Raw genomic sequence first — 27933 nt, forward strand, 5'->3', positions numbered from 1 at the left:
CTCTCATTCTCCAGTGCCTGTTAGGAGGCTTGTTAACGGATGACTAGATTCCGCTGCATTCATGGTGCTGGTGAATGCTGGGCTTCGCCGGGATACCTGGTAAATAGCTCCTTGCCCTCTGCCCCTGTAGATTGCATTGGCGCCTTATCAGCACTTGGAAGAAGACATGAAGAGTCTGAAGCAGGTATTAGAGATGAAGAATCAGCAAATACACCAGCAGGAAAAGAAGATTATTGAGCTGGAAAAGCTGGTGAGTTGGCCTCTTACCTTGGGAGGTCCCAGTAACCTGCATGATATTCCTGCTGCCATCGTGGATGTCAATATTTACAGCATCCAGGCGGGGGCCCTTACGTGTCCGGTGCTCACAACTGAGCAGAAAACGCCTTTCTTAGGAAGCCGGGAGTTCAGGAATCTCGGAGGTGGCCTCATCTGTAGAAACCTGGAGCCCGTCTGATGCCCTGCCTCACTCCCCGTCCAGCACTGTGGCGTGCCAATTCCTCCCCTCCCCGGGGAAGGTGTGCGGTGCGCCTGCACCCGTGATGTGCGCCAGGCATGGCGCGGACACTTCACGCGTGTTTGTTCTTTAACTCTGACAGCAACCCACTGAGTAGGTGCTGTCAGGAGCCTCCTTTTACAGATGCGGAGACGGAGGCTTAGGACGAGGTCGTGTCTCACCCAGAGCCAAACAGTGGTCCAGCCCAGGCGGGAGCCCCGGGCCAGAGCTCCAAGCCCCGGCTTTCACCACACTCTCTGCCTCACCTTTCAGCCTGGCTCCCACAGAACTAGCAAAGGGCCCCCCTCTGGGGGAATAGAGCAGCCAGAGTTCACTCCCCGCCCCTGTGGGTGCAAGGGCTGAAGCTGAGATAGGCATCCAAAGTTAGCCGCAGAGAAGCCTGCCTCCAAGGAGATGCCATTCTTGAGGGGAAGGTTGGCCCAAGGGTCGCAGATAGATTAATTTTTTCTTTTTTATTGTTGTATTTAAAATAAATTTTTGATACTCTAAGGGGAAATATAATTTCCTCTAAAAGGAAATTATAAGATATAGATAAGAAAATTAAAATATCATATTTCTACACTGTTAATATTTCCAGAGCCTTTCTTCTGTACAAGTGTACACACCCTAATATACAACCCACACATACATACGAGTGTTTTGTATCCCGCTTTCTTTCAGTTAGCAAATCTTCAGCTTACCATCTCAGTAACTGATCACCTCCTCTAACTTTTCAAGTTCTCCGTATGTCTCGGAAATGTCCTTGAAGCCGCTATATCCAAACCAGGAGCTGGTCCCAGACCACCTGTTGCATTCAGTCGTCACGTCCCCTCTCCTGATCTAGCACCATCCCTCTGTGGGGACCTCTCTCACTGCACAGATGCCTGTCAGTCAGGATAAGGGCGGACGGGGGTGTGAGTGCCTATTGCCAGCATCAGAGGCAATGCTGGCCTCCTGGCACCTTCCAGCAGCCCAGAGCTTCCCAGCAAGGCCGGAGCCAAGGGCGGCGGGGGGCTCGCCAACAGAGCCCTCCCCTCTCAGCCCTGCAGCCCTCCTCCTCCAGGCAGGGCCATGTGCATCGTTATCTGGTCAGCCACAAGCCTCTGGGCTTCTCTGGCTGTTTTTAGCCATGCTCCAGGCATTCTGCTGGTATGCAAGAGTTCTCATTCCAGAAGGGTGGGTAGGGGTGGGGGAAGAACTGAGTTAACCACTTCCCATTTCCTGGGAGCACAGATGAGGATGCGGTGAAGAGCCTAGCTGGAGAGCAGGGGCAAAGCCCCGTCCTGCGGCTCTGATGCCGAAGCCTGATTCATGGAGAGGTGGCGCTTTTCCTTAAAGATTGCTCTAGCTGTGAACTTGTCACATTCTCTTCAAAACCTAATTCAGTTCTCAGTGCAGCTTAGAATGGAGCTCTACTTTGGCTAGGTCTCAGGACCTGGGGACACACCGACAGAGAGAGCGGGGCATAAGTTGCAGAGGAGTAGCGGCCACAGAGGATGTTATCTTCTGAGCATGTGCCACGCTGGGCTTGAGCTGCGTGTTCCTGGCTGCCCAGAGCCTCAGAAGGAAAAGAGTGTGTCCATGCTATTTGTATTTCCAGCCCTCCATTAATTCAGAATGTCGTAGAGTGTGTACAGGCCTGGCCAGAGATGCCGGTGCAGGGCAGACGGCCTGATGGGAAGAACCGGGGGACCCAGCAGCCAAACTGGGTCCTGGTGGTGCTCACGGCTCATTTCTGACAATGGCAGGAGTCTGGGGACACTCACCATGAGAAATATATTCTACACAGGAATCCAGGATAGGCACACACATAAGTTGTATATATACAGTACATACAAGCCACGATATACACTAATATATATATACACACATAATATATCTGAGAGGGAAATATATACTGTATCTAAAATATATACAATACTTTTACTACACACAGTGCACTCTGGTACTTTCTATTCTGTTTTGTTTAAAAAAGAAATGCTGGTCACATCCCTCTAACCTGATTTTACAACCGACTAATGCATTGCAAACTGCGGTTTGGAAAACACTGTTCTTGATAATGTTCCAAAGCCCAGAAGCCAAGGGCATTGGTCTGCCATCTATCCATAGGGCCTTGCTGAGAAGCTCTTGACACTGCATCTTTTATAGGCAGAAAAGAACATTATCCTGGAAGAAAAGATCCAGGTTCTCCAACAGCAGAATGAAGACCTCAAAGCCAGGATCGACCAGAACACCGTTGTCACGAGGTAGGTGGGCCTGGGCGTCAGAGCTTCCAAAGCATGTGTCGCCGACAGGATGGCTTTGCTCTTGACCTTGGAGCGCTCTGCTTTTGTCCTCACTCGTCCGAGCCCTGAGGCCTCCCCACCCAGGCTCTTGGCCCTCCCCACGTGGAGGGAAGCGTAGAACACACTTCTCTGAGCACCCAGCCGGTGCCCGGGCTCCGCAGAGCGGTGGGTCCCACCTTGGCGGAAATGAGTGACACCGGCCGAAGCCTGGGGCACAGCTGGGAGGTGACGGGGATATTTCTGGAGGAGGTTTCGGAGAGGCTGCCAGATGGGGGTTTCCCAGGCTAAAGAGAACCACCGTGTGAGCCGACCCCGAGCTCCATCACTGGGGCCCGCGGCTGCTGCACCAGCGCTGGGCCAGGTGGTCATGGCAGAGGAGAGCTGGCCTGGCCGGAGGGCAGCAAGGAGGGGACGCACCAATGCAGCTGCTCCCCAGGGACACTGCTTCCATCTTGGTGCTGCCTTCCCTGCTCGGAGGGCCCCAGGAAGGGAGGAGGTGGGCAGACCCACTGCTGTCACGACAGAGGCACGGAATGCCTCGGTTCCTTTTTCGCTTAGCATCCATTAGCCGCAAACATCAACTAAGCATCCGTTACGCACCAGGCGTCAGACTGGGTGCCGGGCACTCGAGGAGGACCGCTCTGGGGCCTGGTCTCCAGGGCTCCCGGTCCAGCAGGCGGCCAGATGCGCAGACCAGAGGCGATGGCTGCCAGGGAGGCCTGAGCCAGGGGCAGGGCCCCCCCACACCAAGCCCCACTTCCCTCTCGCTCTTCCGGCGGCTTCTGCTCTGTCCTCTGGCCCCCAGCGCCTCCCCTGACCTGGGCAGAGGGGCTGTGGGCAGATCGGGTGTTGGCGGAGGGTCTCTGGGAACGGATGTGTGGGTGGGACGAGTAGCAATGACGTTTCAACCCCGCTTCTTGGTCCCTGGGGTCCGGCAGGACCCTGTTCTCCCCGCCGGCACCCACCACCTACCCCCTTCCCCTGCACCCCTTGGCCTGGCAGACCTCAGGTTAAGTGCTTCCGGCGTGACTGCTGCTCGACAGTTGCTTGTTCTCCCCGTGCAGACAGCTGTCAGAGGAGAATGCCAACCTCCAGGAGTACGTGGAGAAAGAAACGCAGGAGAAGAAGAGATTGAGCCGAACCAACGAAGAGCTGCTTTGGAAGCTGCAAACAGGGGACCCAACCAGCCCGATTAAACTGTCCCCCACGTCCCCCGTTCACCGAGGCTCCTCCTCCGGGCCCTCCTCTCCCGCCAGAGTCAGCATGACGCCCAGATGACGCCACCACGCTGCGGGTCCAGCTGCGGCGCCTGGTCCACGAGGGTTTCCGCCTCGAGGGAGTGGTGACCAGGGACCGGCCCGACTGACCCTGCGCGCGTGCCCAGTAGCTGCATAGCTGCACCCTAGACAGAGTCCTTTTCTGATCCTCGTGTAAGACTGTCCTGGTACTGGCACTTAGGAAAGTGTAAATGGTAGTGTCTGATGTGCAAACGTTTGACCGTAGTTAGAGCCAAAAGAAAGAAACGCCAATCGTTCTTGAGCAATGAACTTTCACTGCAGAATATCAGGTTAGTTACAAATAGCTCAGTTTTGAATATCCATTGAATAATCATTGTGTACTGCACCGATATGTGTGTGTATTTAGATATACGTATATACACATGCAGCGGTTCTGAATTGCATTTTTTATAACATGAAGCGCTGACATATTTTGGTGAAGGTCAGCAGTTTTCTAACTCGTGCCTAAGAATTATTGGGAAATGAAAATGCATTTCTATCTACCTTCCCAGGAATATTTCTACCCAAAATAGAAAAAGGAAAAAAAAAAAAAGATACAGAGAAGAAGCGCCTTCCGACCTACCACCACGTGGTACTCTGTTTAACACAAACACCAGCCATTCATGAACGGTAACTGCCTTTGGAACAATCAGCTTCTTAGTCCACATAATGTGAGGTCACTATTACTCCATCCGCAAGTTTTAATTATTAATACTTCTGTCATGAGCAGATAAGGGGCAGCAGTGGGAAACCCTGAGGGGGTGAGGAGTTTTGCACATGTCACTCATGACAGTGGATCATCTATAGTCTTGTAAACACAAGTTCTGCTTTTTTTTCCTAAATGGCATCTTGGAATCCATCATTAAGCTCTTTCATCTTCGGGAAAATATGGAAGCACATGACCTTATAGGATGAGGGTGAGAGTGACCTTGGAGTTGGCCAAGACCATTCACGCTCCGTCCTCAAGAAGGAAGACTGCTAATAGGGTCTGTGTTCTGACTAAGCGTAGAGTAGGAAAGCATACTCTGGCATCCTATTTGCTTTACTCTGATGTGATGCTGAAAATGGTCAACTCACCAAAATATAACCCTCAGCCCCACTTCATTGGCACCCCCCTTCGGTTTGGTTCTGTAACCCAACCTCATTCCTGTACATTGAGAAGCTCAGGGGTTCTAGCAGGGGCTTCCAGAAAACCAATTCTTCTATCCTGGGGGATCAGTTCCAAGCTGTGCTAGATTATCACATGACCTCCCAGAAACCCAGGTGTATTTTCTGCTGGATGATCGAGCAGTGCCACAGCTGACAGAGGTCCCATCTTTGGTCCAGGAGGTGCTTCCAAACAGAGGAAGGAGCCCGGGAAACAACCAGCCAGCGGTGGCTGGCTTCTGGACTGGCATTTGACTCTGAAATGGTAGAATTAGAACCTGAGAGGTATTCCTGTAGTGCCGTGGACGATTAGAAGCAAGACACACAAAAGAAAGAAGCGGTTTCAACAGTTGGTATGGTGATGATAGTGATGCCTTTGTTCGCTGTTTGTGACAAAGACCCTGCACTTTCCTCCCTAAGGCCCCTCAAAATGGTCCTGAGGACTGGCTCTGAGCATCCCCGAGGCAGGCGGACTCATGTAGGGATGCTTCGTGGGCCAGAGCCACAGAGCAGGGAAGACACGGCCCACGGAAGGGGTTGGCTGGCCCAGGGCCCTGCCTGCTCTGTGAATACGTGGCCGGCGTAAAGACAGACCTGGTCTGTGTCCCTTGCGTGAGTCAAGGTTGGGTTTCCTGGCCTCATGTACATCTCATTTCTAGCAAACCGCCAGGTGTTTGCTCATCCTGGGGACGTACACAGGAGTATCCACTGAAGAAACATTTTTTTCCTTTAGTGGCTCTGCATGATGCTGTGATGTTGATTTGGGCCTCCCGTTAGAGTAGATCATGCCACGTTGACTAAATACACAAGTATTTATTCTTTTAGCAGGCACCACCTGCAGACACAATAGCTCAGCCCTCCGAATTAGGAACTGCTTCCCTAACGGCACTTGCTAAATGCAGTTACACAGCAATACAGATATCAGTGTTATGTTAGAATGTGGTCCAGTGTGTTAGCCTGTTGCAGTCAAGAGTTGTAGTGGTGTTAGAGTGAAGTCATCCCTCACTAGGCGACTAGAGCTTGGCTCTAACCAGCCCTGACCTTGGGTACTTGAGCTAATTCCCACCTTGCCCTGGCTTCATTTCCCCGTCATGGACGCCCATCATATATGGCTCCTAGCCCAGAACACGAGGGGCAGCGGCCACCGGGCCCCTTCTGCGCCTCTCCAGCCCCACACTGTTAGGACTTGGACCTCTGTCTCCCTGGCGTCCACCTCCCAGGCCAGAGCTGCTGCCACGCGGAGATGCCGCAGCCTCCCCGCCTGCCGCTCACAGACCCGCCGAACCGCACCAACCTCTTCCTGGTGAGTGGGACCCCGTCGGTGCCTTGCCCTCCCGCCGCCCAGCACACACCCGGCGAGGTTCTGGGGGGGGGGTGGGCACACCTGGTGGCCATCTGAATGGGGTCACTCGTTCCTCTGCCGGCCCCTGCGGGTTCTGTGTTGCCTATTTGTGTTTGAAGCATATTAAAATGAACTTGAGGGACCTTCTGTGACATACACTTGATATGACTGTTGGCCTGGCCCTCCCAGGCTTCAGGAGGTCTGGTGGGGTCAGGCAGGGAGGCCAGAAGGCTGGGCTCCCCTTGTGTGTGCGCCAGCTGGCCGTCTCTGAGTCACGAGAGCCCCCAACTCTCCCCCAGCTCGGCGGATTCAGGATCCCTGCACCCATCTTCCAGCCCGGATCCTTCAGCAGCCTTGCCCAGGCTTTGGGGGCTCAGCGGCTCTGTTCCGTCTCCGCCGTCCTGGGGAGGCCCGGGTGGGTTGGAGGAGGTTGGAAAAAGGACACGAGATTTGAGGCCAGTCCCCTCACTGTCAAGGTCGAATTCAGACGTGGACCTATTGCTTCTACCCCAGAGTGAGCTCGGTCTGTCCTCAAGCCCGTCCCTCTGCACCTGGCTGGTCACAGAGCTCTCTCAGAGCGCCAGGAACAGGCTGGCGGGCTTGGGGGCCGTGGTCACAGCACTGCCTTGTCATGCGCTTTCTCATGCCCTCAGGGTTCTCGGGGGCTAGGACACCCCTTGAACCTAAAAGCGCTCACTTGCCCCACCCGGGCCTTCAGGCTGGGCTGCAGCCACTTGGCTGCCTGCCCAGGAGTGTCCCTCGGGGCTGCCCTGCCTGGGGTCGCAGGCTGGTTCCCTGTGGGGTTTGGAGGGACCTCCGGAGACTCCAGCCACTCTGCCCTCCCGAACCACTGCCTGACAGGAGCCCCTCGGCAGGTGATAAAGCCCCTTGAGTTACTCCGGACCTGCCAGCACCACTCCCGGACCCCCTGGGTCACCCACGTATCCAGGTTATTGGCGATGGCTGCTATTCATGATCTACTTGTCAACCCGTCCCAACCTGTTCGTTTCTTCTGGCGTCTTGTGCCACCACCTTTAGCATACCCACCCTGCATTCTCCTGTCAGCACAGCCGCTTAACAGAGGGGCGCTGGCGCCCGGCCCACGGCCCACGGAGGAAACCAGGGTGGAGAGGCCTCGCACCCGTGGAGAGCTGTGTCCCCCTGTACGTGTGTCCTGCCGTGGCAGAGAGGCTTTTGAAGTCAGCCGCTCGGTCCCCGACGCTGGAAGGAGTGAGGAGAGCGAAGCTCAGGTAGAAGCCGGGGGGCAGGGCGTCCCACCCGCTGCTGGAGGCTGTTCTCACTCCGTGGCTGCATCCGGGAACAGGCCCCCAGCAGTGGCCCGCGGGGCACCCTCGCATCGCATCCCTGCATCCCTCTAGGCAAGAGGCGGGGTCCTGCCCGCTGGGGAGTTTGGGTCAAATGCTCGAAAAAATCACCACCACCATCACAGGCTAGAGCTCATTCGCTTAAGTTTGCTAAATATCTTTTTTTTTTTTTTTTTTTTGAACCTGTCTGCTTCTCTCAGACCTCTTTAAAAACGAAAGCAGGACACCTCGGGTTTCTTGAACGCCCAGCTCTGTTCCTTCCCCCTCTGGGGGACATGCAGGCGACTTTGCCTCCCTCACCAAGTCTGGGCGAGTTTTCCAGAGCCAGCACCACGCGGGATGAAGCGCTGTGCAGCCTAAGCTGGGCGCTCCCGTCCCTGCAGGCCCCCCGGGTCCCTCCCCCCAGACAACCCAGGCAGGCTCAGCTGCTGCTGTCGGTTTCAACTGCACCCAGATCCACGTAGCAGGGGCTGCGTTAGCAGACGCTCAACAAGTAACCGCACCGCTTCACGGAGTGAAAATGTAAAGCGTCCGTGGGAAAGTCCGACCGCGCAGCTTCTCCCGGCTCCCGCACCTCAGTCCTGGGTGCCCGCGGATCGCTGCTGAGAAGGAGGCCAGAGCTCACGTCATCAGCGGACGTACCACCTGCTTCATTCCCGAAGCCTCTCTCACATCGCACTTTTTCTGGCCGTATTGATGGCTTGGTGGACAGGCTTATACAGTAAAGCGAAACGATGGCCCTTGGAAGAGCGGCGGACTGGGCTACCCCGGGTAGGTGTCCCCGCCCTCCCGGCCGTCTGGTGGCTGAACAGCAACCCGAGGAGTCCGTGAGATTCCTCCCCGCTGCGGAGGCCGGGCTGTCCGGGGGCAGCTTCTGACTCACCAGACGCGTTTCATCACCAAACTGTGCTCCAGGTGACTCCCCACCCACAGGCCCCCATCAGGGTTTCCTAGGAAACTGCCCGGAAGCCTGGCGGGGGCGCTTCAGGCGCCCGCCCGCGCCGGCCGCTAGGTGGCAGTGTGGCGCCGCGGGACTGGCCGCTCGGGGAAGCCAGCCCGTCTACAAGTCCGGATCTGGGCTCACGGGCGCCTGCCAGTTGTCACAGATCGCCTTGTGGGAGGGGGCGGCTGAGGGCAGGAAGGGGCACCCTGCCTGCGTTCGTCCCTGCAGACCCCTGGGCGCGGAGGGAAAGCGTCCCCGCGGTCCAGGCCTGGTGGGTGGTTCACCGCGCGGCCGACGGATGCCCCTCACATTCCTGATGCTGAGCGCGCGGGGCCGGCAGCCGCCCCCTGCTCTGCTCTCGGGCAGCAGACCTCCCAGCGTGATCACGCGGGGCCTCAGGGTCTGGGAATCAAGGCCCCCTTGACTGAGTGTGCCTCCTGTGGAAGAAAGCGCTTCCTTTCTCAAGGGGGGCGGGGGGTGGTGAGAGATCAAGGATTATGAGAACAGCTACAACCCTCCCCATCCCTTCCCGCTCCTGCGCGCACCCCACCCTCCAGATGGGTGGCGGGCGTGTGGCCGGAAACGCAAGGCCGGTGTTCAAGGCAGAGGGGTTTGCTGCACTGACACCCAAGTGCTTCTGCAAACGAGCAGCGTCAGGCCCCGCAGACCCATTGGCAGGAAGACCTCTGGGCCCAAACCCAAGCCAAGTCCGGAAAAGAGTGGGAGGTGGGGAGACGGCTTCAGAGGATCCTAAATGAGGGTCGAGGGGTTCCCTGGCCGAGGCGCTAAAGCCGGAATGAGGATTTCCACCAAACGGCTGAAGGAGAACGAGGCAACGCGACATCCTTCCGGTTGTGGGGAAGCAGGCAGATACTCAAGAAGCAAAGAGCAGGGTCTGAACTCCCTGCGGGGCACCCACCCCAGGGCCCCCCCTCCGCCCCCCGAGCTGCCGGAATTCCTGAGATCACACTGAGCACGCCCAGGCCATAGACGGAATTTATTAGGATTTGCGGAAGCATGAGAGGATGTACCACAAAAGAGCTTGACTTTACAACATGAAGTACGGTATCAATGCAGTGTTGTCAGCAAAACTGGGATACAGAGCAGAAGTTCACATTTTTTAAAGGTGATGGACGACATCTACTCTTGTCCTTAAAATAAAAACGGGGGGACCAGCAGAGGCCCATCTGATTTGCAGTTAGCGTCAGAATCTAAATCTAGTATCACAGTTATAAGAAACTATAAGAAAACTATTAGAAAAACAGAACATCAAACAAGCAAAAATATTATACAATTTACATAATAAAAAACACACAATTCTCTTAATAATGGCTCCACGTTCAGTAGAAGAAAAAGTGTACTGAAGAAACCACAGCTCTTCAGGTTTGATTAGAAACCAACCCTCAAGAAGATCATCACCCTCTGTGCTCCTTAGACCCATCAAGGCTGAAAGGCACAACGTAAGCAGGAAACTTATCTTAAATATATAACTTCTCCAATGGGAAAATAAGCCCCAAACTTAAAAAGTTTGTCATCAAGAAACACAAAATCATATACCTTGTTAATAATTTAACAAAGTCTGAATGCATCTTCCCAGCCCTCCTCCCTGACTCTGTTTGGAGAAATCCCATTTGGACTTCAAGCCAAGGTCTTTCATCTCATGGGGGTTTTCAGCAGTTCAACACATTTACAGGGTGGGCCAGGGGGGCTCCGGAGAACTGCGCCCCGAGACCCTTGGCCAGTCCACGCCCCTCTTGAAAGAGCACTGTCACCCAGCGAAGCAACGGGCACAGACTGGGCCATAGTGATGAACAGGAAGGTCAGTTGACTTTTGTTTTCTGCCTTAACCTCCCATTAGGTATTGTAACTACGATGATGAGATACAGAATGTATGTAGCTTCTTGCACCACTGGACCAATAAAGCATTTCGTTACCCAAAAAAGTCCACAAGAGTCTGATAAAATGTACATCTTGCTCTCCCTAAGGAGCCTTACATACAATACTCTCATTACCAAGGCAAACAGATGCATTTTAAATTACACCTAACAATTATGCACAACACATATTTAGTTCCATCTGAAGTTAACTCACACAAGCGTCACACGCCTGCGCCCAAAGAGTGTGGTCATGGTGGTCATGCCTCTCCATCCATCCTAGAGCACCCGGGCCACCGGGCCTGGCACCAAGTCCCCTCCCTCCTGTCTCCACGGGGGTGGTTCTCGGGTGCCAACAGAACAAGCGGCTCTTAATGTGTCAAAGCGGGGCACCCAGGTCAGGAAAGACAGGTCCCAGCATGAAGCCAGGCAGCTTTTCTCCAGCAGTGAGGCCCCTCAAATGCCCGTGGGCTCGCCTACAGTCTGGGTGGGGCCATTAGGAGACGTGTCCACACAGCCGATGCTGGCAGCTCTGCCTACATCAGGCTAGACGCCATCCTAGGCGGGACGGCAAGACCTGTCAACTCACCCTGGCTGCCGGGAGGAGGGGGTGGAGGGGAGGCGACCTGGTACAGCCCGGGTCCCCCCCCGCCTCCCGCCGTCCGCCCCGACGCCATGCACAAAGCACAGCAAACACATCGCGAGGCTCCTGCTGGGCCCGCGCCCCTCCCAGGTGTGAACAGACGTGTCAGAGGTGGAGAAGGGAGTGTCACGGGCCCGGGGGCTCGGGGTGGGCAGAGAAGCCTCCGCAGTGCTGCGGTCACCTGTGGACACAGGGCAGGGCGAGGCCCGTGGTGTCCAAACTACACGGAGCCAGAAAGCCGATCACCTGATGGAGACGGACTCAACGGGACAAAACCCAGAGTGGGGGAGACGCGAGTGACCCTGACGACAGTATAAACTCAGCAGCTTCTCCACAACGGCCTGGAAAGATGGCTCCGTCACGGGGCCCTCTGGGTTTGTAAAAGCAAAGCCGGCCCAAAGTCGGGCAGAGGAGGGGCGAGCAGGTGAGCCGGGGGCCGTGCGGAGGCTCGAGCTCCTGCCCGAGGCCCCCATCCCCGCCCGGGGCGGGGGGGTGGCTCAGGGCCCCGCTGCCTCCCCGGAGACCCCGCACCCCTCACTTTGGCACAGGTCCCGGGGACCCCGCGTGGGCTTTCACAAGGCCGTGGACACGCAGGGAGGGGGCCACGGGCGGCAGGAAGGCGCGCTTCCTCACCACAAGCGGGTCTTTCCAATGTGACTGTTTGGGGCTGGTGCACAGATAAAAGGAGACACGGTGTCCCGGAGGGCGCGTCACTGGAAATGTGGAACTCCTGACCCTGCAGGAAAACGTAGCCGAGCCGTGGAACCGAGTGCGGGAGGGGCTGGGATGTGAACCCGTCGGGCACTTCCGGCGGTTACTTTTGGCTGTGTGTCTGTGTCCGTGTGTCTGTCTGGCAGGTCTGTGTGTGTACGTGTCTGTGCGCATGTCCAGCTCAGGGCCAGGAAGGAGGGGTGTGATCAGAGAGCCCACTGACTTCGGAGGCGCCCACCAAACGCCGTTCCTGGCAGCACCGCCCCACGCACAGAAGAGAAAACCCTCGGCAGCGGTACGAAGACCCGCTCTCAACAGGCCCCATCCCGGGACCCCAGGCGCTCTTTCCGGGGGGGAGGGCGGGGGGCTTCTCGAGGCAGCCACTGCCCTTCTGCGCGGCGCTTCGCGGCTCTGGGTGAGGAAGGGGACCACGTGTCAGGACGCGCTCGCCCCGTGAGATGCTGAGACACACCTTCTTGGCTGGAGAGCCACGAGCGCTGCTGGCTGAAACGTCAGTCGTGCAGTCTGCTGGGGGGTGTCACACGGGGAAATTTCAGCCAGAACGAAAAAGAGAAAAAACACCTCTCAACCTGCCACCTTTCTTGGACACCCTCTTTCCCTCACGCTCTCTGCCTCTGTGGAAAAACAGCAGACAAATCAAGCAAACAAATGGCTAACAGGTCCCAAGAAGACAGCAGACAACCAAAACCCCAACAAAATAAGTTAACGTTTATCAAAATATTGTACAGCACCAAGCTACATAAATTTAAATACCTTTCTTTGGAAATCCAAGCTTTGGGCTCTTATAATCCTCCCGCTGGAAGATTCACAAGTGATACTGAGAATAAAGCTTCCACGAGTGACCAGAGTGGCCAGAGCCTAGAACGAAGGCTGACCCTGCCATTTGGCCGCTTCACTCATTCTTGCATTTTTCTCCAAGAACTTTCTGGGGCAGAGGGAGAAAAGCCAAGTGCCATCAGTTCATCAGGCTTCTTTCTACCAGATTTGTGACAAAGGCCAGAGGGGGAAGATATGGGGAGCTAAGCTTCAAAAGCAGCATTTACATTTTCTGTGGAGTAAAACATGCCTGGCCCTCACCTCCTGCCAACACGGGCCCTTCCGTCTACTGAATTACACTCTCTCGGGAAGGAAGACTCGGCCCGGCTACCAGGAGTGTCCCCAGGGCCTCGGGAGGGAGTGCCGTGTGCACAGGGACACACGGACACCGAGGCAGGGGTACGGGGCAGGGTCACCAACCCGCAGCATGTGGACGACACACACCCACACGAGAGGCACAGCAATGTGACCCCAAACCATCTCACATGCAGACCCCGCACCCTGGACAATTCGGGGTAATTAATTACTCGGCTGTGTTCCGCGCCACTGTTAAGCGCCAACTGAATGTGGTGGAGTGACTGATTCACAGCGACGGACAGAAGGACTCCACGTGAGGATAAGACACAAGAGGGGCCAGAAGCAGCTGGAGGGCCACGCCGTCACTCAGGACGAGCGGACGCCGGCCTTGGGAACCTTGAGACCCAAGACACCGACCTACGAGTGGCAGGAGGACTCAGGGAGGAGCCAGGACCACAGGAAGCGCTGTTCTCCGCTCTGCTCATTCGAGGCGCGTCCTACAGAAACAGTCACATTCCAGTTACTCAGGACTCGGCGGCGCTGAGACACGCCAGAGCAGCAGGAACTGGCCCGGGGCCTGGACGGCTGGTGGCTGCAGGAAGTCCGGGTGGAGTAGCCACTGCCCTGGCCCCATGCAGAGCCCGGCCTGCGGCCCGAGTGTGCAGTGTGCGAGGGGGGCCGGAGCCCCTGCCTGGAAGGAGGGGGGAGACCGCAGTCCTCACGACCCCTCTGGAGGCAGCTCGGAGGGCAGAAGCAGGAGAAGGAGACCGTCTAGTTTTCCTTCCTAAGTAAACTAAACCGCTGTCCTCAGGCTTGGGGTGGCACAGCTGGGGACAGACCGTGTCGTGGTGCTCAGCTGGCATCCGGGGCGGCTCTTCGGGGCCGGGCGGGGAGGCGGGGACCGGAGTGTCCAGCACAGTCCCTGGAAGGGAGGCCGGACCGCTCAGGTGACGAGAGAAGATGACCTCCATTCTGCCCGAGGCCGCAGCAGCAGGGGCGCCCGGCCGGCGAGGAGAAGGGCTGCCGTCTTGCTCAGGGAGAGGCTCAGAGGCAGGTGGGCAGCCTCGGCCCCGTGGCCCCAGCTGGGAGCTGCCAGGGGACGGGCCCAGCGAGCCGGCCTGAGCAGGACACGCGGGTCGCGGGCCACCCCGTCGTGGCAACTGTGCTCTGTGGGTGCGCGAGGGGGGCGAGGTGCTGCCGGGGCCTTGGGGGCAGGGCTGTGCGTCACTTGCAATGGTCCAAGTGACCGTCAGGAGTCCTTGCTGGGTCGGCGGCCAGGGACGCCTCCTCGCTGTGCCGGAGACCGTAGCCAAAGTAGATGAAGAAGCCTGCGGGCCGAGGGCAGAGACCGGTGTGAGCGGGCACCGTCGGGTCCCGGGAAGCAGTCCCCGCAGCAGCCTCTGCAGGCGGCCCCGCCGAGAGGCCTCCGCAGGTGGCGGCCCCAGGCAGGGCCCCCGTGGAGGAGGGCGCGACTCTTCGAGCGGGGTCGCCTCTACGCTCGGCAAAGGCGCGTCCTTCTGGGCAGCCTCAGGCCAGGGGGGGCGGCTGGGCTGGGGGCCCCGGCGGGGTGGGGTGGGCGCTGGTTCCGCAGCCTCATCCACTGCCCACCTGGCGGGGTGCCCCGCGGGCGCCGGGGGGGCCAGGACAGACCCTGCACAAGTCAGGCTGTCCCCGCCACGGTGGACTTCCAAGGGCGCTGGGGGTCCCCAGGCTCTTCGCGCCGTCTGTACAGCCCTCGTTCTCCCTCCCTGAGTGACTCAGACATTCAGGTCGCCTGGGACTGCGTGCAACCCGTGAATTTAGTCATTCCAGCGAGTGTCAGGGGCCACAGAGGTCTGTGCCCCTAACTATCCACCCCCCTGGGGCCACCTTTGTGCCAGTGACACAGGAGAGCAGGCCTTGAAGGAAGGACCCAGCCACCAAAAGCCCTGGGACCCAGGAGCGTGTCGGGGACGCTCAGAAGCGGGCGTCCTCCACCTCTGCCACCTCCACTCCCGCAGTCACTGGGGCTGGGAGGTTTGGCCGCAACACGGCCTGGGGGTCACCGCTCTCGTCAGTGGCACGGACCGGTCAAGGCCAGTCTCCCGGGCACCGGCCCCCGGCCTCCGACACTACAGAAGGAAGCCGGGTCCATCTCCGCAGCGCCTGCTGTCGGAGGCCCAGAGAGGGGCCACGGTCGGCGCTAAATGGGGCCAGCACCCAAAGGGTGACCCCTTGCTTCCCACAGGCCCAGCCACTCCCCGCAGCCCACTGTTTGGGACGGACAGCAGACTCACGGGCTCGTTCTGAGAAAGTCAAGCTCTGGCCCGAGATAACTAGCAGACAAAGGCTTTAAAGTTATCTAAAAGGGAGGGGAGGACCCACAGCCTACCAGGAGTTCCTCACTGTCAGAGAGGAAACCGCTGACTACGCGTGTTTTCGCTGTGTTTTGAAATCTGAAACGGGGGCGGCTGGAGGGCACGAGCCATCCAGCCAGTAGCAGGGAGGACGAATGAGCAACTCAACGTAGGCTGGCGGGGCTGGGGGCCTCTAAGAGACGCTGGGACATCACGTGCTGGTCACCTCGAAACCCACAACTCACGTACCTATCAGCATCCACACTGCAAACCGGACCCATGTGCCTTGGTCCAGCTGCATCATGAGATAGACGTTCACAAAGATGCTCAGGACGGGAAGGACGGGCAAGAAGGGCACCTGCAGAGACGGGAGGCGGAGCGTCAGGTCTGATGCGATGGAGAGTGCGGGACGGACGGCGTCTGCTCGAGTCATTTAGCGAAACTACCCAAGAAAGTAGCGCACCCGAGGCTGATACGGACGGCCAGGTCTACGTGGGGAGGGGCTGAGTGCCAGTCCCCAGCTCCGTACCCACACCCCGTCCCCCCAAATACACCCCCGCAGGCAAATCCTAGTAGGTGGGAGTTTGTTCTACGCTACTAATTGCCAAAGTGAGCTCTCGTCTAATTTCCCCTCTTGCTCTTCCCCTGAAGGGGCTGGAAGAGGGGCTTCTGCTTTATCTCTAAGGCTGAACTACCTTATTATGTGTAGAATCGAAAAATGCAGAAGCCCTGGTCATCCCCAAGGCTTGGTGATGACATGCGGTCCACCAGGGCAGACGTGTATTTATGAGAAGCCCAGAGAACGCAGGGCGCTCCCCCACCTGCGAGCCAGGGCCCGGCCTCTCTCAGCAGGCGCCGTCTGTGCCTGGGAGCCCCAGGCTCACGTCGCCCGAGGCCGGCCAGCGAGCACCTCCCTCCGCCCACCCAGGCCTCGCAGAGCCCGGTAGGCAGGGCGGCCTCCCGGGGGGTTTCCTGCAGCCAGGTCAGGCCGAGCTGCTCACCTTGAACGAGAGCTTGGTCTTGCTCTCGGGCTGCCGCCAGATGACGGCTGTGACCACGCAGCAGAGGAAGGCGGAGCCCATGAGCACGAAGACTGCCCACAGCTCCCCATTTACCAGGGCCCCCTTGCCAAGCACAGCCACCGTGCAGAAGGTGACGACCAGCAGGGCTAAGAGGGAGAGAGAGAAACGCACTTCCATCATTTCCCAAGTTCCCACACACAGATCTCCTCAGTTCTCCCCAAAACCCACGGAGAGGGAGGCTCCGTTTCTGCAGGCACCAACCCCAATTAGGACGGAATAACTGACCTCACGGTCCAGGGCAAGCCCGGCTCTTGCCCACCCCCGGGGATAAGCAACACCCCAAACACCGCACAGGGAAGGGCAGGCTCTTACCTATGAGGCTGGTTGAGATGTTCACAATGAGCCCAGAGAATTTGGAAGGCTCTGTATTTCTGGGTGAGAGTATGGTTTTCAGAGAAAACTTTTCTGCTTCTGGTAAAAAGCCCGTCTGGGAATCGCTGGTGCTCACCAACTCGTTCTGGTAGACTGGGTCGAGCTCGTCACTGGTCCTGGCCATCTGGTATACCATGTTAGGCTGCTCTGGTTGATACCTGTAAAGCAGCAGTTTGCTTGACCGTCGTAATGTGCTTTAATTAAGCAAAAGGACACACACTAACTCAAGTTCTTAGTAAGCCTTCAAAGGTAAGCTGCCCAGGACACAAGGCATAAGACGGGAAGAGGATGATCACAATGATGCATTTCCCAGCGAAGAGAAACAGAGGAGGAGACCCAGGCCTCACCTTCCGCTCCTGCCTCTGGGCAACACCCTCCTTGGTGTCTCTGTTATGAGGCAACTTGACCTCCACCATGAACCAGCCCAGAGGAAGGTCCCGAGAGTTTCTCTTGCTCTGAAAAGTAGCACTGGCCCTTGGATGCTTAAGGTATTAGGCCACTTCCAACAAAACTATGGCTGTAGGGAGCTAACAGTACAGACAGAAATAGAAAGCAATTATATTAGGACCCTATCTGGTGCAGAGAGCCAGAGAAATGTGTCTGCAGTCTGATGAATTTGAGAAATCCTGTTTGCAAGACTTAATTGGATCAATTTATTTTAAAACTCCAAGTGCCTTGGAATAAATAACTCTATAGAGCTGGGTGAAGGACCAAGCCTGTGGCATTGATTTCCAAGACACAAGCCACCTGCAAGTGAAACACTCATTTTAAATGAGGCTCCTTATCTTCCCAGCCAAAATGAACAAAGGTCGAATCCTTCCCACCAGCTTTGAAAAACGGAGTGCTCTGAATTATTCTGCATCTAATCTAAGAGCGAATATAAAGATATTTAACCACTTTTTTCACTGACTCACTCATACAATACCATTCGGTCAGTTAAGACAGTGGGGTGGAACTCAGAGAAGATTTTAGCACTGAGCTCTTGGGAAGGAAAAAGTGGTCGGAAACTAGCAAACTAGCTCTAGCTGACTCTCCAGAGCCACTACTGAGGCTCAAGCTAGGTAATTAGCTGTAGAGCACGTTAGGGATGGAATCAATGGCCTGGCAAGTATAAACCCCTGAGAAAGTCGGGGGCTCTCCCCAGGTGACCACACTGAGCATCTCCACGAGTACCTGTTCTCATCACGTGCCCTACCTGGGGTCGTTCCTGGGAGTGAGGAAGCAGAGCCCTGTCTCCCAGAGCAAAGGAAAACTGGAGCAGGGGTGTGCTTGAAAAGAGGGGCACCGTGGCAGCGGAGGACCCCAGGACACCAAGCCTCGGCCCAGAACTGCTTTACTAGGGTCCTCCACGGGGCTGGCCCGGTCCAGACAGGACTCCAAGCCAGAACCTGGAGAGTCTTCCTGAACACGGTTGGCTACTCCGGGACCTGTAACGGCACTCACTCCTCCGGGGCCGGTGCACTGCTGCCACAGAAGCATCACACTGACCCACGTTTCACAGGTCTTGGATTCTCCCAATTCCCACCAGGGCCTGACCCCAGTCCTCTCTGTCCCAGAACCTGGACCAAATTGAAATCGTTACCCTAAGCCTTCAAAAATTCTGATCCAAGGATCCAGGCCCAACAGTCGGGTTGATAACCTGTCTCTACCCTCCCAACATCTAGCCAGAAAAATCAGGGCCCATGAGAGAGACAGGTGGGGCCACCCCGGACTCTTCAGGGATATTCTCAGTAGCCAGGCTTTCTACCACCAGACCCCACCCTCTCCCAGGCGGGTCCCAAAGGAGCTGTCCGCAGCCTGAAGTTTACACTGTATAAACCATTGACACAAACTGCTAAAAAGAAGGCTGGCAGGGTGCCTCTGTCCTGGAACCCAGAGAGCCATACCTACCGTAAGACCAACACACAGGCGGCCACCAGAGAGTAGGCCAGGAGAGTGCCAATGGACATGAGGTCCACCAAGTCCTTCAGGTCGAAGAGGAAGGCCATCACGCCTGGGGAGGAAACGAAAGTCAGGACCGAGCATGGCCCTCCACAGCCAGCCAGAACCACAACCCAGCTGCGACCCAGGCTGTGTGAGGGGTGCTGCTTCTACTTTCCCCCTCGCCCTCCCCGGCCCTTTCCATGGAAGAACACGGTGACTTTGCTTAAAGGGGAGAAGAGCTCAGGAGTAACCATATACACAGCTCTCAACAGACAGTAATAATAATTACTGTCTGAATTACATATATATGGAGAGTACTTTTATCAACATGATCCTTTTTGACCCTCATGGCAATTTTGCCAGCCATCCCTACACTACAAATGGAGAAAGTGAAGTTCAGACATGTTGAGAGACTTACCTAAGGTCATACAGCTATTAAGTGGAAGAGTCAGGCTCTGAGCTAGTTTCTTATGGCTCTGAGCCCAATGTGTCTTCCCCTACACCATGCAGACGCATAGACAGACATGTATATCTATCCATCCCCCCATACACCACCCACCCATACACCACCCATCCATCCATCATCTACCCATCATCCATCTATCCATCACCCACCCACCCATCATCCATCCAACTACCCACCCATCATCCATCCCTCCATCATCCACCCATATACCACCCATCCATCATCCATCCATCATCGCCCCATCTATCATCCATCCATCATCCATCATCCATCCTCCACCCATCCACCCATCATCCACCCATCCATCCATCCATCATCCATCATCTACCCATCCATCATCCATCCATCCATCCATCATCTACCCATCATCCATACATCCATCATCCATCGATCATCTACCCATCCATCCATCCATCCATCATCCACCCATACACCACCCATCCATCCATCCATCATCCATCCATCATCGCCCCATCTATCATCCATCCATCCATCATCCATCCATCATCCATCCATCCATCATCCATCCATCATCCATCCATCCATCCATCATCCATCCATCCATCCATCATCCATCCATTCATCCCTCATCCCTCATCCAATGGCACTCGTGAGCATGCCAGTCACTGGGTGCTAGGTATGTGCCATTGAACAAGGCAGACCAGACAGCCACTGGCTTCCCCAAGCATATCTCCTGATACTTGCATCAGCAGGCAACAGTGATGAGGAGGCGGCTGGGGGCAAGTCCACTGCCCTCAACAGAGGATCCTAACCCAGAAGGTGGGCATGGAAAGCAGTATTGTTCCCAGACAATACAGTCCCTTTGCCATGACCCCACTTCAAGCAAAACAGAACATGCATGCTTCTTTGAAAATCTTGTGTAGATTTTTATGAGAGTATGCATGTCTATTTATGTGGGTATATGTGTCAAGTTTCCCATTTAAAAAATAACTTGGCTGGATCTACTTTGGGATATTTTCAAATCACGCACAATCAACACAAGTTGAAACATAAACACTAAGCCGTTAACTTTTCCACAAATATTTCTCAAGCCCACACAGACCACTGCAACTAAAACAAATTCAAATTGAGGCTAAAAAACAGAATTAAAGAGCAGTGAGGCCCTTCTGGATAATTAGAAGAGGATTCCCCTGTGTATGCTAAAAATGCCTACGTTCCCACTCAGAGGAACTCGAGCCAAACTTCTTCCATGTGAGGTGATTTTAGAAAACTAAATACTTATTTACCACCCCTGCCAAACAAAAAGAAAGAGCAAACCCTTGGTTTGGCGATGTGAGTACTCTACAGTCACTTTAAAGATTATAGTTTAATGTCCCTTAATAAGCAGAGGAAGGAAATTAAGGCCAGTCTTCAATACAATCAGATTACAAGTAAATACTGAAAAAACACGATTTCCAATTCCTTAATCCCTTAAACATACTGGTCATATTCTGGCACATGGCGCCCCTTAATCTCCCCACTGCAATCCCCCTCAAGAATGCAGACTCACATAACAAATGTGTAAAATAAGAAAAACTGGCTTTCCTTCATTATGTAATATTAATCCACAAAACTATAAGCACACTTTGCTAAGGGCGTAAATGCTACTAAACAACAATTCACTCCTTAAGATGGTCCTACGCCTCACCCAAGGCTATGTGACAAGTTCCTGTGATACAGCTGTGACTGGCATCGTGTGTCGTCATTTACCAAGAAGACCCACTGCTCTATTCATGGGCTGGAAGGAACCAGCTACTTTGGCCCCAAAACAAACCAGGAACCAAGAGGCAAGCTCTGCACTCCCCGGGCGAGAGCATCCCACGTTACCTCTCAGCCTGCGCTTCTCACCTGTGTGCACCTGCCTCCTGGGCTCGAGGAGGAAAGAGAAAGGAGCACAGCCTCCTCGCGGGGCGGCCATGGCTTTCATGGCACACACAGAGCTCCAAGGGTTCTCTAGCCCCCGGCTCTCACCTCTCGGAACTGTCCTCTTGGCGAGGGACCCGCTATGCGGCCAGGTCGGCCTCCTCTGGACCTGCCATTGTTGATAAACTCAGGGCCAACGGCTTCACCAGCCACACCCTCAATGTCCCCTGCGGAACAGGTGACACGTTTTATAAAGCATCGATCGGAAGGGATTCTCACTTCCCAGAGAATTCACAAGCTAAGACACACGGATGGTGAATTTCCAGTACCAACGAAAAGTCACTTGGCTTGTACCGTGTAAAATGTCATCCCACCAAGGTCTGCTCAGGGACATTCAGAAAAGGGGAAAGACACCGGGCTTTGAAGGAACAGCGTGTATTCTAAGCTCTGTCCAATGAAACGATAACTATTTAAAAATTCAAATTGTTTGAGAATTCCATCACATCCTCGGTAAAACTGGCTTCTGCCTTCTGTCAAAAAGGCACTTAGTTACCTTGCAATAAGCCAGGTACAAGAGTAAAAACCCAAAGTTAAAAAAGGCCGGTTACAACTTCTCTCAGACCAGCACAATTCAAGATATTTCCCTAGGGAATTATAACTCCACTGTTACAATACTGGCGTGTGAAATTCCAGTTCTTACCAGCAATGGCACCTGAGGTTAACGTGGCGATTATTGGTGTTTTGGTCCTATTGTTGATCTGGGCCAAAAATTTAAACAGCAGCCCATCTTCAGCCATGGCATAGATAACTCGAGGCATGGGAAACATGGACCCTAAAAGGCTAGACGGGAGGAAAAGCAAAATGCGTCCGTAAAATATCTCATGGGAATAAAGGCACCGTAACGCACCACGCGTGTTTACCACCGAGGAGAGGGAGCTGTCTCCAAACTGTGAAGCCCGCACCTAAAAGACAGGGACTCAACACACCAACCCCCGGAAAAGCACTTACTGCAAAGTCTAACAGGAACACGAGACGCGTAACGTAAACTAGCGTGGCAGCTAGACATAGTTTTATGGAAGAGAAATTTTGTATTTATTCCCGTGATTATTTCTAGCTGAATCAAACAGAAAATAAAAGCATCGCTGCATTCATGAGGATTTCTCTGTGGTCAGTCAGTTTTTAGCAAATATTTCCTGTGTGTCCAGGCTAGCAGAAAACATCAGAGCAAAGTGTTTGCCATTAAAAGGCACATGCTCCCCTTTTCAAGGTAGCCTCTGCTTTATGGCCGAACTAAGGGCCAAAAGACAGTGTTCACAGAGGCGGCCTGGTCCAGTGGCCACAGATGGGGACAGAGAACCAGGACCTTGCTGAGTAGACAGTGCTACAATGTGGGCCTCGGGTTCTTCGAGGTGAAATGTCAGTGACACAAACAGCCCTTGGGGTGACCGACAGCAGCACGAGGGGAGAAGCCACACGATCAGGGCTGGGGTTTGGCTCTATTTCAAGGGACGAGAGGAATAGTCACAACAAGCCCGCCTTCCCGAGATTTCCGCTTCCTCACCTGGTGGAAAGGGCACAGAGGGAGCCGATGGCCACTGCGTACTTGGCGCCCTCCCAGCCCACGTACTTGAAGGCGTCTGGCAGGGGGCTGTCCTTGTCCAGGCAGAAGTACGGCATCATGAGCGTGAGGGCGGCCGACACCCCGAAGTAGGCGACGAAGCAGATCAGGAGGGACGCGACGATGCCCACGGGGATGGCCTTCTGGGGGTTCTTGACCTCCTCCCCTGGAAGGAGCAAGGGGTCAGCCGGGGGGCTCGGGACCACCCCATGGCACGGGGCCCTGTGGGGGCCAGGGCCTTCCCCCAGCACCACAGAGCACGACACCCACAAGCCCAGGGACAGTGTTCTCGGCCTTTACACTGACGGTCGGCAAGGAAGACTCGCTGCCTTTAGCAGAGAACAGGCGGGAGGCCCGGGAGCCCGGCCCGTTCAGTCACCGGGACGACGGTGTTTTTAGCGGCCCTGTTTCTCCCGGAGCGCACAGGTCTGCAAGCAGCTGCAGCTGTGTACGGCGCCATCCTCCCGGCCCGCAGGGGACCGGCGGTCTCGTTCAGGATGCCGCTTCCCGTCAGGCCTGCCACTCGGAGAGTGACGAAGCGGAACATTAGCAGGAAGGTGCAAGCGCACACGGTACTCAGGAGGGAGAGCGCGGCAACGGGCGCGCACGCGCGCCCGGGAAGGGAAGCAGCGATCTGGCCAGGCGGGCCGAGGGTGGCGGCGTACCTGTGGTGGCGATGCAGTCGAAGCCCACGAACGCGTAGAAGCAGGTAGCTGCCCCCGACAGGATACCGGAGACCCCGAAGGGCATGAAGCCCCCGACACCAGGTCTCCCCTCCTCCGTGTCACTGGAAGAGAGAGCCACAGTCAAGAGGCCAGCGCCCGCTCCGTGGTCCCCAACAGGAGCCATCCCGACCGTCCCCCCGCGGCCGGGCCCCCCACCCGTGGTGAACGGTCCTGGGACGGCTGTCACAGCCACCACACTCCTGGGCGACGGGCCTCCCTGCTTTGCACGGCCAGGGCTGCAAGGGGCAACCAAGCCCTTTCCAGACGCCCCGGCTGAATACTGATTTGTGCGGGGCAGGGACCGCAAGGCAGGGTGCCCATCAGGAAGGGGAGGAACCGGCGACCGCAGCCTCTCCTCCGGGACCCTCAGAGCATGGCTCAGCTGCCCGCCAGACGCAGCGGTCCCCCCCCCCCCCACCGCCCGGGACCAAAACGCAAAGTCCTGCACGTTTACCAGCGGCTCATGTCTGAAAACAAGCATTTCCAGAGATGCCGCGGTTAGAAAGGGTGAACTGTTTCGGTGGAGAAAAGCATGTCTTAAGCCGCCCCTGCCTCCCGTGCGCCAAGCGAACAGCGCGGGTGCCCGTGCGGGTGGGGACAGGTCTTTCGGATCTGAGTGCACTGTCCTCACGCTCTGTCCCCTCGGGGGAGAGCTGGGCCATGCCTGTGCCCACAGCCCAGATGCAACCAGGCGCACAAGGACGGCATCCTCAAGGATGACGGGACAGCCAGGCGGGAGATCGGGTCCTTGAAAGCCAGCGTGTGGTCTCGCTGGCCAGCCCCCCCGACTGTTCATTCCAGGACCTGAGAAATCATTTTAAAGCCACTGCCCTTTTAGGAAGGTCTCTTCATCAGAGCAGTTTAACCTTTAGCCATAATTAAAACAGAATTGTATACAAAATGAAAACTCCCCATTCTCCATCCTAGGACCCTAAGATTTACCCAAAAATCTGACAAAAAAGATCAGAAAGGCCCGTTTTGATGTTTGGCTTCTGTTTCCTGGATAAGATGAGCCTCTCGGTAAGGGTGCACCTAGAGGCCTGCAAAGGCACGGGGTGGGGAGCTGGCCAGGGACCTGCCTCCAGGCCTGGGTGTCCTGAGCCCCAGATACGGAAGGGAGACGGGGCCACGGTCTCTCAGGGCTGACGCGGCACAAGCTGAGTGCGAGTGAAGGAGATTATTATGATCACATTCTGAGACTTCAGTAATTCTGAAAACCTCCGATAAAAGCCTGTGATAAAAGTTCCACATATTTCTTCTTTGTTCTAGGTTATTAAATAGGAAGGCATTTCAAAATAAAGTGGTTATCACCATGGTGCTGCAGAGAAAATCTTTTCTGAAAACAAAATTCAGAGCTTGGTCATGAAACAGAATATGAGGGAAAAGGGATTCCTGAGTGAGTCTGACAATGATCCTCAACCATGCACAATTTTGGAATCAGCATGAAGATACTGTTTCCCCAACGTCTTCCTTAGTCATACAGTGTGCAGTCAAGTACAAGGAAAGAAAACTTAACCCAAACTTCAAACAGATAAAACACCCTCAGCTACTTGACTGCAAAAAAAACAATTAAATAATAACAAAACATTCTAGTTCAAATCACGCTTTAAAAAAAAGACTCGCGTTGTCATAGCCGACGGCATCACCCACCATGACCGTCACGCACCCACAGACAGAGCAACACTCACTTGTTCAGGCAGAGGCGACTAGACGTGTTCTGGAAATCCTCCTCCGTGAGCTGCCAGTTTTTAATTGATCCTTTCACAAATCCCGACACCATGATGAAGCCCAGGACCAGAACGTTGATACACGTGAATATTTTGTTGACCATGGCTGACTCTTTCACACCCAGAGTTAAAAGTCCTGTAAAAGCGCATAAACAGAAACTCTCTCTCAGTGTTAACCTCGTACCAGGCAAGTCCTCCTGGGATGGGGACGGGGATGAGAGGGTGACTTAAAAAGAATCCAAGCAGCGTCAGACCTCCGAAGAGGAATGGGGCTGAATTAATTCTCATTCTAGAGGCAGGGATCAAAATAACCAAGGTCTGAGGGTGTGCTGAACAAAGCCATCAAGGCTGGCCTTCCAGATCCCCTCTGGACCTGAGACGCCAGGCCAGGGGCACCAGGAACAGCAGAGGCAGTGATGTGTCAGCCCACGGCCCCCGAGAGCAAGGCCCTCCCTCTGCCAGGAGGGAGAGAGCCCTCCCTGTTCCTGAGCCTCCATCCCCGAGAGCCACCCGGGAGCAGGATTTCATTTCCTCCAAGAGACACTTTGCTCAGTTTCTCGGGAGAGGGAGAGTTCTCTAGAAGAGGAGTCATGCACTCACTGCTAGGGGTGCTAGCGGTGACAGCCACCTGGGCTGTGGGACCCCTGCCACGTACGGGTCCTCCTTGGACTCAGCGCACGAAGAACAATGTATAAGCTAGACTAGTGCCAGCTTGTAAACTCAGGATAAAAAAGACACCGAATGATAGAAACCCACGGGGGCCACGTGACATCACTGCCGCAGGGCACACGCTTCTGTAGTGAACTCTCGGCTGGGCAAGAAAAGAGGCAGGGAAGGTGCCTGGTGACACGTGACCACCGACCTGATTGGAAACTACTGCCCTGCCGCGTAGGTCTCTTATACGTTTTAAAACAAAAGACGCTCTACGTAATAGACTGAGTTCTGAAAAACAGGCATTAGGACAGAATTAAGCCATTCATCACAGGGAACACTTCTCCGCCATGTTTGTTCTTCAGCGTCCCTCCCTCTCGTGTTTATGAAAATCTCACTCGTGCAGACTTAATTTCTGATACATGTTCCTGCCAGCTGGACCAGAAATACTGCTGAGACTGGCCTGTGCGGAATGATTTCAATTATGTGGTGTGTAAAATAAGGCACGTTGTTTTTAAAACCCATCCAAGATTTTCTAACCTCACAGGAGAATTTATCTGCATTTCAGCTTAATGTTTATATAAACAAAACTCCCATCCTAGTGGCTGAGACTCGGGTAAATGCCACTAAGAAGCTGCCATCAGCTGTGTCCAAGCCATGCCTGCGATTTTAAAATTCCGTACCAGCAACTTCGTGGTGAAGCTTATTTATTTAAAGGGTGTTTTGCCGGCCGTTGGGTGTAAACCACCCGAGCCTTCGCCAACACTGAGGCCCTCATTCCTCCACATCGCCCTGGCTGACAAATGCCAAATGCTTTCCTTTTCCAAGTAGTCATCCGCTGACTCCAAAGAATTTGAATTTCTGTATCAAAAAGCCTGCAGCATTAATAAAATCTTATTCCACAAGAAGTTACGCAAACACCTGAGATTCTCTTTAAATTAAATGACACGTAACTCGACCGATTCAACAGGTCAATCCTATGTGAATCTCTAAGAAGCCACAAAAAAGATGTCTGTATCAATTACAAAAAGGAGAGGAAGAAAATGGGGGGATGGGAGAAAGAGAAAAGGAAGAAACCAACTTAATGGGAGCCTGTTCTACACCTTGGACCCCTCGCTCCAACCCAGTGCCTTCCGGTGTGTGGCTTTACCTGTTAAGATGAGAATTATGATCACGGCAAATATGTCCGGGTTTTCGGCCAGCACCCCGGGTGCATTCAGGGCCATGTACGTCCGCGAGAACTCCCCGATGGGTCTGCCAATCAGCTCGTCAAACGTTGCGCTCCAGGCTCTGGCTACGCTCGAAGTACCTGCCACAAAACACACCGTCAGGCGAAACTGAAGGGAAACAGTTAACGGAGCACCTGTCACCAAGCTCGGCACCGGCGGCACTCACGCAGGGATCGCAGCCGGCGCAGGGGGGTCCAGCGGTGGCCGCCGGACCCTGGGACGTGCTGACTCGGAAGTGAGGGCCAGTTAGTGTTTGCAGAGACGCGAGCAGTGGAGCCTGGCAAGAAACCCGTTTTCCATCACAACCAATACAACGTGCATACCATGCGTTTCAAACATACATGTAACTCAGTTATAATAAAAGTCCAACAAACTAATGTCACCCTGAGCACAGAGGGGCACTCTGACAGCACTGAGTTCTACTTATTTGATCTCATCCGACAAGAACTCCTGAGGGCGAACCATTCAGGTGGCTTCACGACCCACTCCTGGGCTGCAGAGAGCAGGGGCCACACTCCTCAGGAAGCTCCTTCTCTAAGAGCCCAGCAGCAGAGCTGACAGGCCTGCCTCCCGCTGCGGGGGACTAAGGACAGCGGCTCGGGGCTGGCTCCACCTCGGCAGCAAAGTCCCCGCTCACCCCCGCCTCTGCTGCTCCGGGCCCGGGCCGGCACCACCTGACGCGGGCCACGGCCCCGAGGGTCTGCCCGACGGCAACACAAACGGATGCGGCGTCCAGCACCCCAAAGGCCAAGAACAGCTGACTGCTCT

At 55.2% G+C, this 27933-nt stretch overlaps 2 protein-coding genes across 16 annotated transcripts in view; one reads left to right on the plus strand and one right to left on the minus strand.

Annotated features, from left to right (window-relative positions):
- The window catches only part of MTUS2 (microtubule associated scaffold protein 2), a 531311-nt gene extending 506467 nt beyond the window's left edge, over positions 1 to 24844 (plus strand). For 8 of the 11 annotated variants that reach the window (XM_059903311.1, XM_059903310.1, XM_059903317.1 and 5 more), the window contains 3 exons: positions 131 to 250; positions 2642 to 2739; positions 3843 to 6688. In XM_059903311.1, coding sequence (XP_059759294.1) covers positions 131 to 250; positions 2642 to 2739; positions 3843 to 4056 — 432 coding nt within the window. In that variant the 3' untranslated portion in view covers positions 4057 to 6688. Of the gene's footprint in view, positions 1 to 130; positions 251 to 2641; positions 2740 to 3842; positions 6689 to 7608; positions 10740 to 24827 lie in introns of those variants that run through there. The other 3 variants (XR_009498826.1, XR_009498825.1, XR_009498824.1) reach the window with 3 other exon arrangements.
- The window catches only part of SLC7A1 (solute carrier family 7 member 1), a 67479-nt gene continuing 49341 nt past the window's right edge, over positions 9796 to 27933 (minus strand). For 3 of the 5 annotated variants that reach the window (XM_059903320.1, XM_059903319.1, XM_059903321.1), the window contains 10 exons: positions 27087 to 27245; positions 25247 to 25421; positions 23499 to 23620; positions 22777 to 22999; positions 21916 to 22055; positions 18854 to 18956; positions 16904 to 17121; positions 16511 to 16677; positions 15759 to 15867; positions 12749 to 14501 (listed from right to left, as the gene is read on the minus strand). In XM_059903320.1, the coding sequence (XP_059759303.1) occupies positions 14398 to 14501; positions 15759 to 15867; positions 16511 to 16677; positions 16904 to 17121; positions 18854 to 18956; positions 21916 to 22055; positions 22777 to 22999; positions 23499 to 23620; positions 25247 to 25421; positions 27087 to 27245 (1520 nt within the window). In that variant the 3' untranslated portion in view covers positions 12749 to 14397. Of the gene's footprint in view, positions 12675 to 12748; positions 14502 to 15758; positions 15868 to 16510; positions 16678 to 16903; positions 17122 to 18853; positions 18957 to 21915; positions 22056 to 22776; positions 23000 to 23498; positions 23621 to 25246; positions 25422 to 27086; positions 27246 to 27933 lie in introns of those variants that run through there. The other 2 variants (XR_009498827.1, XM_059903322.1) reach the window with 2 other exon arrangements.

This window comes from Balaenoptera ricei, chromosome 18 (genome assembly GCF_028023285.1).
Source record: "Balaenoptera ricei isolate mBalRic1 chromosome 18, mBalRic1.hap2, whole genome shotgun sequence".
NCBI classification, from domain to species: domain Eukaryota; kingdom Metazoa; phylum Chordata; class Mammalia; order Artiodactyla; family Balaenopteridae; genus Balaenoptera; species Balaenoptera ricei.